Source organism: Amblyraja radiata, chromosome 1, assembly GCF_010909765.2.
Source record: "Amblyraja radiata isolate CabotCenter1 chromosome 1, sAmbRad1.1.pri, whole genome shotgun sequence".
Classification (NCBI taxonomy): domain Eukaryota; kingdom Metazoa; phylum Chordata; class Chondrichthyes; order Rajiformes; family Rajidae; genus Amblyraja; species Amblyraja radiata.
In genome coordinates this window covers 137677642-137690333 of record NC_045956.1, presented here as the reverse complement: position 1 = coordinate 137690333, position 12692 = coordinate 137677642, and the positions used below count along the sequence as shown (strand labels likewise).

Sequence of the window (12692 nt, the reverse complement as noted above, 5' to 3'; positions counted from 1 at the left end):
TGGTAAGACACCATCTCGTACTGCCACAGTGCTTCTTTCTAGGCAACCTTACAAGATAGATGGAGCTCTATCATTTGGCTCATTGAGTCTATGCAAGCTCCCAGAGCAATCCCGTTCCCTCGCTAATTTTCCCTGTAACCTGTTCTCCCATGTTTCTATTAACTTGCCCTCAATTCACTCTCATCGGGATACCCACATACACCAGTAGCAATTTATTTACCTATTCCCATGTCTTTGAGACGTGGGAGGAATCCTTAGCATCTGGAAGAAACACATATAGTTGAAGTAGAGTTACTTGTGTGGAATACTACTTCCGATTTAGATACCAGGCCCAGAGTCCTCCTGAGGAGAACTTGGCCAAATTGGTTGAGCTGCGAACAACTTTGCGGTGATCAGATATGATATCTAGGTTGATGCACTTCAGTTTTGTTCTTATTTTGTTTTAATGTAATTTTAATGCAATTGAATGCTGACCACAACTTCCATAGTGCAATGAAGAGTTAACCACATTGGTGTTACATTAAGGGATAATTTACAATGGTCAGTTATGCGACCACTATGTATGACCAAAAAAACGGAACATCTAGCAGAAACCTACGTAGTTATAGTAGAATTTGTATACTTCAGACACACAACACCCAAGCTTGGGTGCCTGGAGCTGTGAGACAGTCGTGCTAACTACTGTGTGGCCATTGAAAAAGAGATTCTCCCAGCTGATCCCGATATGCTATCTTCATCTTGGCTCTTATTATTTTGAATCTCTGGTTCGAAGAGTACCAGATACGAGGTCACAGTCATTGTGTAAAAGGGCAGCCAGGTAGAACCAAGATGAACAAAAGTTTCTTCACGAAGATCGATCTTTAGAATTCTCTAAGAAGCCAGAGCACAGATTTGCTCATACACGGATTACATTAAAAAATGATTAATAGATTTTTGTTTTCCAAGGAAATCAAGTGATTTGGGAACAGAACTGGTGGGTGGAGTTGAAGTTGATGATCAGTCTTAATCCTTCTTAATGAGCAGTGCTATGAATTTGAATGGTTTTCCTGATATTTCATATTCCCATTAATATCTACATTAAAAGCTCAAATGCATGTATTGTCTTCATGCAAAAGTCACCCAATAATATTGAAAGTCGCATGTGTCAGTAATAAGCTATATAATAATAATAATAATGGATGGGATTTATATAGCGCCTTTCTAATACTCAAGGCGCTTTACATCGCATTATTCATTCACTCCTCAGTCACACTCGGTGGTGGTAAGCTATTTCTGTAGCCACAGCTGCCCTGGGACAGACTGACGGAAGCGTGGCTGCCATTCTGCGCCTACGGCCCCTCCGACCACCACCAATCACTCACACACATTCACACACAGGCAAAGGTGGGTGAAGTGTCTTGCCCAAGGACACAACGACAGTATGCACTCCAAGCGGGATTCGAACCGGCCACCTTCCGGTCGCCAGCCGAACACTTAGCCTATTGCGCCACGCCAACCCTATATGGTAGATTGATTATATTTAACATTGGATTGCTTAGTAGTTTTTGTTTTGAGTTGAATGAATAATTTGGCAGCATATTTCACTGCCTGTAAAATTCTAATGTTGTGAAAGCATCATGTCTCCATCAATGCACTTGGACAGGTAAACAGGTCAGTGAGCAGAATATAATGCATTTTAAATTGTTTCACTGTCTTGCTTGATTCCATTTCATGAACACGATGAGTAGGTACTTTAACCAAGCTGCTTGTTCATACCAAGCATAGGAAAGATTGAACATGTTTTGGATAATAAAATGAGGTGTGATACTTGGCAACTTTTAAACATGTTTATATTGAATGTGGCATGCCCTTGCATAAAACTGAATGCACCATATATTCTTGTTTTATTCTTCAGTAATATTTAAACTCTTCTTCAGGGTTCATGCAGTTTATTCAATCTGTGCCTGTTGCTGAAGTGTTGGCTACAGAAGGAAGTATACAGGTGAAATAAATTTGTAATTTTCTGTATCTGTCTTTTCAAAAGAGAACCAATAAGTGAATTCCATTTTATGTCCAAGAAGGAACTGCAGATGCTGTAAAATCGAAGGTACACAAAAATGCTGGAGAAACTCAGCGGGTGCAGCAGCATCTATGGAGCGAAGGAAATAACCCGTCTGAAGAAGGGTTTCGGCCCGAAACGTCACCTATTTCCTTCGCTCCATAGATGCTGCTGCACCCGCTGAGTTTCTCCAGCATTTTTGTGTACCTTCCATTTTATGTCCCTTTTGTTTTGTTTGCCTAAAATATATTCATTCAGATTAAGCAGCAGCACTTCAGATGTAATTCAACAATCATTCACTATTTCAATAATCACATAACAACAATTTAGATCTTTGAGAATGTGGGATTAAATAAAATGATACTGCAATCACAGCAGTACATACTTCATTGTCAAACTACATTAACTCCTTAACTGAATCTCCGGTATCGGATACACACCTGTCGTTGTAAACTAGGTCAGCTCACGATGCCCCCTGACTGCTTAAACTTGTTTAAATTTATCTCATTCCAATTGAAGTAAAAAGAAAACCATTGGTTTCTAATTTATTTAATTATCATAAACCATGCCATGCGTGTGCTTCTAAGAACACAGTAATGTTTCTGTTGTTTTCATCTGCGTTGCTGAAACTGGGGTAACTAAGGACTACAACCAATTGCTAAGTTCCCAAATGTATTTTTTTCCTTCAGTCGCTGACTCAAACGAAGTTGGTCTACAGCTGTGTGTTTATTTAGAAACATAGAAAATAGATGCAGGAGTAGGTCAATAGACCCTTCGAGGCAGCACTGCCAGTCAATGGCTGATCATCCAGAATCAGTACCCTGTTCCTGCTTTCTCCCCATATCCCTTGATTCTGTTAGCCCTAAGAGCTATATCTAACTCTCCCTTGAATACATCCAGTGAATTGGCCTCCACTGCCTTCTGTGGCAGAGAATTCCACAGATTCACAACTCTCTGGCTGAAAAAGTTTTTCATCATCTCAGTCCTAAATACCCCTTATTCTTAAACTGTGACTCCTGGTTCTGGACTCCCCCAACATGGGGAACATTTTTCCTGCAGCTAGCCTGTCCAATCACTTAAGAATTGTAAATGTTTGTATAAGATCCCCTCTCATCTTAAATTCCAGCGAATATAAGCACAGTCGATGCATTCTTTCATCATATGTCAGTCCTGCCATCCTGGGAATTAACCTGGTGAACCCACGCTGCCCTCCCTTAATAGCTAGAATGTCCTTCCTCAAATTAGGAGACCAAAACGGCACACAATACTCCAGGTGCGGTCTCACCAAGTCTCAGTACAACTGCAGTAGGACCTCCTTGCTCCTACACTCAAATCCTTTCGCTATGAAGGCCAACGTGCCATTAGCTTTCTTCACTGCCTGCTGCACCTGCATGCTTACTTTCAGTGACTGATGTACAGGGGCACATAGGTCTCGTTGCACCTCCCATTTTCCTAATCTGACACCATTCAGATAATAATCTGAATTTATTTAAGATTTATACTGATTTAACCCAAAGACTCCCATGTGTGGATAAAACTTATTTTTTGCCTTTCCACCACCTCCACCCATCTGCCAAAAAAGAACGTAACCAGCACTTGATTAAATCTGAATTAATAGTGTCAAGTATGCAAATAACCCTCTTCTAGGTTATTTTCAAATCGTCCACCCACCCTTATGGGACACTTACAGTAGAAATGCATTGCTGCAGGCAGCTTCTTCCCTGTGCTGGAATCAGTACCAGAAAAGGTTAGTGACTTCAGTTTAATTTTCATTTATAAAAATTTGCAAGTTTTCTACTAGGGAATCACAATAATTTAGTAATTATAGGTATGTCTTCCTCTTTTATAAGAGGAAGAAAACGAGTTGTTAATAAAAATGCAGATCCAAAACATCCTTGTTCCTAATGCCATCAATTCTGCACTTTTCCAGAACTTTTTCAGAAAACATGCCCCAAGTGAAAAAGGTCCTTCTGGTATCAGTGCTGAAGTAATGGACACTTATGTGAAAAGCTGTGGTGAGTATTATTCCAGTAGAATATTGCACCTAATGCAGCAGTGTTGCTTAAATAGTAGCATCTCTCCATCCTTTAGAATTCTGGGTTGTAATTAAGCCATAATTGAGATGTAACGATTCAGTACAATGTAAGATTAGGTTCTTTTTAAGTAAAACCATGTGTATTTGATAAAGACGTTCAGTGTTTCTTTGCATTATGGATTTTCAATGAGCATGTCACTGAAAGTAAGCATGCAGGTACAGCAGGCAGTGAAGAAAGCTAATGGCATGTTGGCCTTCATAACAAGAGGAGTTGAGTATAGGAGCAAAGAGGTCCTTCTGCAGTTGTACAGGGCCCAGGTCAGACCACACCTGGAGCATTGTGTGCAGTCTTTGTCTCCAAATTTGAGGAAGGACATTCTTGCTATTGAGGGAGTGCAGCATAGGTTCACAAGGTTAATTCCGGGATGACGGTACTGTCGTATGTTGAAAGAATGGGGCGACTGGGCTTGTATACACTGGAATTTAGAAGGATGAGAGGAGATCTTATTGAAACATAAGATTATCAAGGGATTGGACACGCTAGAGGCAGGAAACATGTACCCGATGTTGGGGGAGTCCAGAACCAGGGGCCACAGTTTAAAAATAAGGGGCAGGCCATTTAGAATGGAGATGAGGAAAAACTTTTTCACCCAGAGAGTTGTGGATCTGCGGAATTCTCCGCCTCAGTAGGCAGTGGAGGCCGATTCTCTGGATGCTTTCAAAAGAGTTAGATAGAGCTCTTAAAGATAGCGGAGTCAAGGCAGGAGCAGGGTACTGATTGTGGATGATCAGCCGTGATCACAGTGATGGCGATGCTGGCTCGAAGGGCCGAATGGCCTACTCATGCACCTATTGTTTATTGTCTATTATTTATTTGATTAAAATGCGATGTAGATGAGAGAATCATAGACACAAGGGTGTAAATTTGTCTTTGGTCACATGCTTGGTGTTTTGAAATTAATGGTAGAGTTATGTGTCACACACATGACTGGGAACAAATTTAACATCGTGGGGCATTTAAAAAGCAGTGATTAGTTTTGCAGAGTTATTGCTTCTGCTGGAAGTCAAGTACTCGCAGAATTGCCATTCAGGAGTGGCTATTATCGGTGAGATTGTTGAGGTGGAGTGCTGTGTTTGAGGGTTAGTTTAGTTTAGAAATACAGTGCGGAAACAGGCCCTTCGGCCCACCGAGTCCGCACCGACCAGGGATCCCCGCACATTAACACTATCCTACACGCACTAGGGACAATTTACATTTATACCAAGCCAATTAACCTATAAATCTGTACGTCTTTGGAGTGTGGAAGGAAACCAAAGATCTCGGAGAAAACCCACGCAGGTCACGGGGAGAACGTACAAACTCCGTAAAGACAGCACCCGTAGTCGGGGTCGAACCCGGGTCTCTGGTGCTTTAAGCCAGCAACTCTACTGCTGCGCCACCATGCCGCCCTAGTTGAATGTCAAGTAAGATTGGTTTTTGGAATTTATTGGCTATTGGGGCACTGTTCTCGGTACAGTTCTCGGTCCCACTGTTCTAGGAAAGCACATCTCGGACCCGCAAACGCTCAGCATAGGAGCACCGCAAGGCCGTGTACTCTCTCCTCTCCTCTCTCTACACCAATGACTGCATCTCCACAGACATCTCTGTCAAGCTTCTCAAGTTTGCGGATGACACAACCCTGATTGGACTGATCCAGGATGGGGAGGAATCTGCCGACAGACAGGAAGTGTCACAGCTGGCGTCCAGGTGCCATTGCAACAACCTGGATCTCAATGCTCTTAAGACAGTGGAATTGCTTGTAGACTTTAGGAGAGCTCCCCCTCCCCTCACCCCACTCACCATCATCAACACCACAGTCACATCTGTGGAGTCTTTTAAGTTCCTGGGAACCATCATCTCCAAGGACCTTAAGTGGGGGGCGACCATCGACTCCACAGTCAAAAAGGCATAACAGAGTATGTACTGGCTACGGCAGCTGAGGAAACACAATCTGCCACAGGCAATGATGGTCCAATTCTATATGGCCATCGTAGAGTCTGTTCTCACCTTCATGGTCTGGTTTGGCTCAGCCACCAAGCACGACACATGGAGGCTGCAGCGAATCGTCCGATCAGCTGAGAAGGTTATTGGCTGCAACCTTCCCTCCATTGATGAACTGTACACTGCAAGGGCCAGGAAGCGAGCGGGCAAGATCATCTCTGACCCCTCTCACCCTGGCCACAAACTCTTTGAATCACTTCCCTCTGGAAGGCGACTCTGTCAAAGCTGCCACAGCCAGATATAAAAACAGTTTTTATCCACGAGTAGTTGCTCTACTCAACAGCCAAAAATCTGTAGCCTCCCTTTGATCTGGTATTTTGTTGGTTCACATGCTTGATCAATGGTGTTTCATCATTAATGTTTTATTATTAGTAATGTTTAGTGATTTCTGAGTCATTTGTAAGTGTCACTGTATGTCATATTGTTACTTGTGTGCGGAGCACCAAGGCAAATTCCTTGTATGTGAATACTTGGCCAATAAACTTACTTACTTACTTCTGTTACAGGCATTATTAACATGTACCGTATTTTTGTAAGAAGGAATAGCATTGGAGTAAAATGATTAGAGTCCCACCTACCTGCGCTTGGTCCATATCCCTCCAAATCCATGTACCTGCCTAACTTTCTTAAACGATGGGATCGTCCCAGCCTCAACTACCTCCTCTGGCTGCTTGTTCTATACACCCACCACCCTTTGTGTGAAAAGGTTACCCCTCAGATTACTATTAAATCTTTTCCCATTCACCTTGAACCTATGTCCTCTGGCCCTACTCTGGGCAAAAGACTCTATGCATCTCCCCAATCTATTCCTCTCATGATTTTATACACCTCTATAAGATCACCCCTCATCCTCCTGCGTTCCATGGAATAGAGACCCAGCCTACTCAAACTCTCCCTATAGTTCACACTTTCTAGTCCTGGCAACATCATTGTAAATCTTCTCTAAACCCTTTCAAGCTTGACAATATCTTTCCTATAGCATGGTGCCCAGAACTGAATACAATATTTTAAATGTGGTCTCACCAAAGTCATGTACAACTGCAACATGACCTCCCAATGTCTATACTCAATACTCTGACAGATGGCCAATGTGCAAAAAGCCTTTTTGGCCACAATATCCGCCTGTAACTCGACCTTCAAGGAACCATGCACTTGCACTCCTAGATCCCTCTGCTCTACAACACTCCCCAAAGGCATATCATTCACTGTGTACGTCCTGCCCTTGTTAGACGTCCCAAAATGCAACACCTCTCCTTTCTCTATTAAATTCCATCAACCATTCCTCCGCCCACCTGCTACAATCTTTCACAACCATCTTCACTATCTGCAAAACCACCAACTTTTGTATCATCAGCAAACTTGCTAATCTTGCCCTGTATGTTCTCACCCAAATCATTGATGTAGATGACAAACAGTAACGGGCCCAGCACCGAACCCTGAGGCACACCACTAGCCACAGCTCTCCAGTCTGAGGAGCAACCTTCCACCATCACCCTCTGCTTCCTTCCATGAAGCCGATTTGCTATCCATTCAGCTATTTATCCTTGGATCCCACGCAATGTAACCTTCCAGAGCATGCGGAACCTTGTCGAATGTCTTACTGAAATCCATGTATACAACATCTACAGCTCTGCCCTCATCGACCTTTTTGGTCACGTCTTCAAATAACTCAATCAGATTTGTGAGATATTAACCTCCCACGTACAAAAACATGCTGACTATCCCTAATCATCCCTTGCCCGTCCAAATGCCTGTACAACCAATCCCTCATAATACTCTCTCGTAACTTTCCAACTACAGATGTTAAGCTGACCACCCTATAGTTCCCAGCATTTTCCCTGCAGCCCTTCTTGAAAAGAAGCACAACTTTCGCTCCCCTCCAGTCTTCCGGCACCTCTGCTGTATTTAAGGACAACTCGTAAATTTCAACCAGGGCACCCGCAATTTCCTCTCTAGTTTCCAACAATGTCTTTGGATGTATCTGGTCATGCCCTGGAGATTTGTCTTCCTTCATACACGATAGTACCTTCAGTACTTCTTCGACGCTAACACTGACTGCTCTCAAGATACTTCCATTGACTGCCCCAAGTTCCTCCATCCTACTGTTTTTCTTCTAATTAAATACAGAGGAGAAATACTCATTGAGGACCTTGCCCATCTCCTGTGGTTCCACACAGAGGTGACCGCTTTGATTCCTGAGAGGTCCCACTCTCTCTAGTTACCCTTTCCCCCCTTATGTATTTATAAAATCTTTTGGGAATGTCCTTAATGCTACCTGCCAGAGCTACAGTGCTCTCCATAATGTTTGGGACAAAGACCCATCATTTATTTATTTGCATCTGTACTCCTCAATTTGATATTTGTAATAGAAAATAATCACATGTGGTTAAAGTGCACATTGTCAGATTTTATTAAAGGCCATTTTTATACATTTTGGTTTCACCGTGTAAAAATTACAGCTGTGGAGTACAGAGGCAAATATATAAATGATGGGTCTATTCCCCAAACATTATGGAGGGCACTATATCTACTGGCCCCTTTTTGGCCTTCTCATTTCCTTTTACAGTTTACTCCTTAGCTCTGGAAACTCTTCCAGGGATGCACTTGATCCCTGCTGCCTATACCTGTCGCATGCATCCTTCTTTTTTTTGACCAATGCCTCAATTTCCCTCGTCAGCCAAGCTTCCTTACGTTTGCCTGCTTTGCCCTTCAATCTTAACAGGGATGTACTTCACCTGAGCTTTTGTCAGAACACTTTTAAAAACATCCGACTTGACCGATGTTCCTTCCCCTCAAATAACCTTCTCCAGTTAACTTGAGCGAGACCTTCACTCATATCCTCATATTGATTTATTATTTTCACATGTACCAAGTGAAAATACTGTAAGTATATTAGAAACATAGGAACATAGAAAATAGGTGCAGGAGGAAGCCATTCGGCCCTTTGAGCCAGCACCGCCATTCATTGTGATCATGGCTGATCGTCCCCTATCAATAACCCGTGCCTGCCATCTCCCCATATCCCATGGCTCCACTAGCCCCTAGAGCTCTATCTAACTCTCTCTTAAATCCATCCAGTGACCTGGCCTCCACTGCCCTCTGTGGCAGGGAATTCCATAAATTCACAACTCTCTGGGTGAAAACGTTTTTTCTCACCTCAGTCTTAAATAACCTCCCCTTTATTCTAAGACTGTGGCCCCTAGTTCTGGACTCGCCCAACATTGGGAACATTTTTCCTGCATCTAGCTTGTCCAGTCCTTTTATAATTTTATATGTTTCTATAAGATCCCCCTCATCCTTCTAATTTCTAGTGAATACAAACCTAGTCTTTTCAATCTTTCCTCATATGACAGTCCCGCCATCCCAGGGATCAATCTCGTGAACCTACGCTGCACTGCCTCAATCACAAGGATGTCCTTCCTCAAATTAGGAGACCAAAACTGTACACAATACTCCAGATGTGGTCTCACCAGAGCCCTATACAACTGCAGAAGAACCTCTTTACTCCTATACTGAAATCCTCTTGTTATGAAGGCCAACATTCCATTAGCTTTCTTCACTGCATGCTGTACCTGTAAGCCATCTTTCAGTGACCGGTGTACAAGGACTCCCAGGTCTCGCTGCACCTCCCCCTCACCTAACCTAACCCCATTGAGATAATAATCTGCCCCCTTGTTTTTACCGCCAAAGTGGATAACCACATTTATCTATATTATACTGCATCTGCCACGCCTCTGCCCACTCACTCAACCTGTCCAGGTCACCCTGCAACCTCCTAACATCCTCTTCACAGCTCACACTGCCACCCAGTTTTGTGTCATCCACAAACTTGCTAGTGTTGCTCCTAATTCCCTCTTCCAATATTAATATGCATGGTAAACAGTTGCTGCCCCAACACCGAGCCTTGCGGCACTCCACTTGCCACTACCTGCCTTTCTGAAAAGGACCCGTTCAATCCTACTCTTTGCTTCCGGTCTTCCAATCAATTTTCTATCCATGCCAACACCCTACCCCCAATACCATGTGCTCTAATTTTAGTCACCAGTCTCCCGTGCGGGACCTTATCAAAGGCTTTCTGAAAGTCTAGATACACTACATCCACTGGCACCCTTTCATCCATTTTACTTGTCACATCCTCAAAAAATTCCAGATTAGTCAAGCATGATTTCCCTTTCATAAATCCATGTTGACTTGGACTAATCATTTTACTGCTATCCAAATGCCCCATTATTACCTCTTTAATAATTGACTCCAGCATCTTTCCCACCACCGAAGTCAGGCTAACTGGTCTGTAATTCCCCGTTTTCTCTCTTGCTCCTTTCTTGAAAAGTGGGATAACATTAGCTATCCTTCAATCCACAGGAACTGATCCTGAATCTATTGAACATTGGAAAATGATCACCAATGCGTCCACTATTTCTAGAGCCACCTCCCTGAGGACCCTAGGATGCAGACCATCAGGTCCGGGGATTTATCATCCTTCAATCCCATTAGCCTACCCAATACTATTTCTCGCCTAATGAAAATTTATTTCAGTTCCTCTACCCCCTTAGATGCTCTGTCCTCCAGCTATGGATACTATGAGTTTCAAAGTAAAAGAAGTACTGACACTTTTGAAAAATATAAAAGTGGATAAGTCTCCAGGTCCTGACAGGATATTCCCTAGGACATTGAGGGAAGTTAGTGTAGAAATAGCCGGGGCTATGACAGAAATATTTCAAATGTCATTAGAAACGGGAATAGTCCCCGAGGATTGGCGTACTGCGCATGTTGTTCCATTGTTTAAAAAGGGTTCTAAGAATAAACCTAGCAATTATAGACCTGTTAGTTTGACTTCAGTGGTGGGCAAATTAATGGAAAAGATACTTAGAGATAATATATATAAGCATCTGGATAAACAGGGTCTGATTAGGAACAGTCAACATGGATTTGTGCCTGGAAGGTCATGTTTGACTAATCTTCTTGAATTTTTTGAAGAGGTTACTAGGGAAATTGACGAGGGTAAAGCAGTGGATGGTGTCTATATGGACTTTAGTAAGGCCTTTGACAAGGTTCCTCATGGAAGGTTGGTTAAGACGGTTCAACTGTTGGGTATAAATGCAGGAGTAGCAAGATGGATTCAACAGTGGCTGAATGGGAGACGCCAGAGGTTAATGGTGGATGGCTGTTAGTCGGGTTGGAGGCAGGTGACTAGTGGGGTGCCTCAGGGATCTGTGTTGGGTCCTATATTAGTCATGTACATCAATGATCTGGATGAAGGTGTGGTAAATTGGATTAGTAAGTATGCAGATGATACCAAGATAGGGGGTGTTGTGGATAATGAAGAGGATTTCCAAAGTCTACAGAGTGATTTAGGCCATTTGGAAGAATGGGCTGAAAGATGGCAGATGGAGTTTACTACTGATAAATGTGAGGTGCTACACCTTGGCAGGACAAATCAAAATAGGACGTACATGGTAAATGGTAGGGAATTGAAGAATGCAGTTGAACAGAGGGATCTGGGAATAACCGTGCATAGTTCCTTGAAGGTGGAATCTCATATAGATAGGGTGGTAAAGAAAGCTTTTGGTATGCTAGCCTTTATAAATCAGAGCATTGAGTATAGAAGCTGGGATGTAATCTTAAAATTGTACAAGGCATAGGTGAGACCAAATCTGGAGTATGGTGTACAATTTTGGTTGCCCAATTATAGGAAGGATGTCAACAAAATAGAGCGAGTACAGAGGAGATTTACTAGAATGTTGCCTGGGTTTCAACAATTAAGTTACAGAGAAAGGTTGAATAAGTTAGGTCTTTATTCTCTGGAGTGCAGAAGGTTAAGGGGGGACTTGATAGAGGTCTTTAAAATGATGAGAGGGATAGACAGAGTTGATGTGGACAAGCTTTTCCCTTTGAGAATAGGGAAGATTCAAACAAGAGGACATGACTTCAGAATTAAGGGACAGAAGTTTAGGGGTAACATGAGGGGGAACTTCTTTACTCAGAGAGTGGTAGCTGCGTGGAATGAGCTTCCAGTGGAAGTGGTGGAGGCAGGTTCGTTGGTATCATTTAAAAATAAATTGGATAGGCATATGGATGAGAAGGGAATGGAGGGTTATGGTATGAGTGCAGGCAGGTGGGACTAAGGGAAAATAATTGTTCGGCATGGACTTGTAGGGCCGAGATGGCCTGTTTCCGTGCTGTAATTGTTATATGGTTATATGGTTACATCTGGGAGATTGTTTGTGTCTTCCTTAGTGAAGACAGATCCGAAGTACCTATTCAACTCTTCTGCCATTTCCTTGTTGCCCATAATAATTTCACCTGTGTCTGCCTTCAAGGGACCCACATTTGACTTTGCTACTCTTTTCCCTTAACATATCTAAAGAAGCTTTTACTGTCCTTCTTTATATTCCTGGTCAGCTTCCCTTCGTACTTCATCTTTTCAGCCCGTATTGCCAGTTTTGTTTCCTTCTGTTGTCCTATGAAAGTTTCCCAACCCTCTTGCTTCCGGCTACTCTTTGCTGTGTTATACATCTTTTATTTTAGTTTTATTCTATCCCTAACTTCTCTTGTCAGCCACGGTTGCCTCCTACTCC

The 12692-nt window shown here is 42.8% G+C and overlaps 1 protein-coding gene across 1 annotated transcript in view; it reads left to right on the top strand.

Moving 5' to 3' along the window:
* Nucleotides 1-12692, top strand: part of pik3c3 (phosphatidylinositol 3-kinase catalytic subunit type 3) — a 122648-nt gene that overhangs the window by 92086 nt on the left and 17870 nt on the right. Inside the window, exons 18-19 of the mRNA XM_033037537.1 lie at nt 1897-1981; nt 3969-4053. Of these exons, the coding sequence (XP_032893428.1) occupies nt 1897-1981; nt 3969-4053 (170 nt within the window). The remainder of the gene's footprint in view (nt 1-1896; nt 1982-3968; nt 4054-12692) is intronic.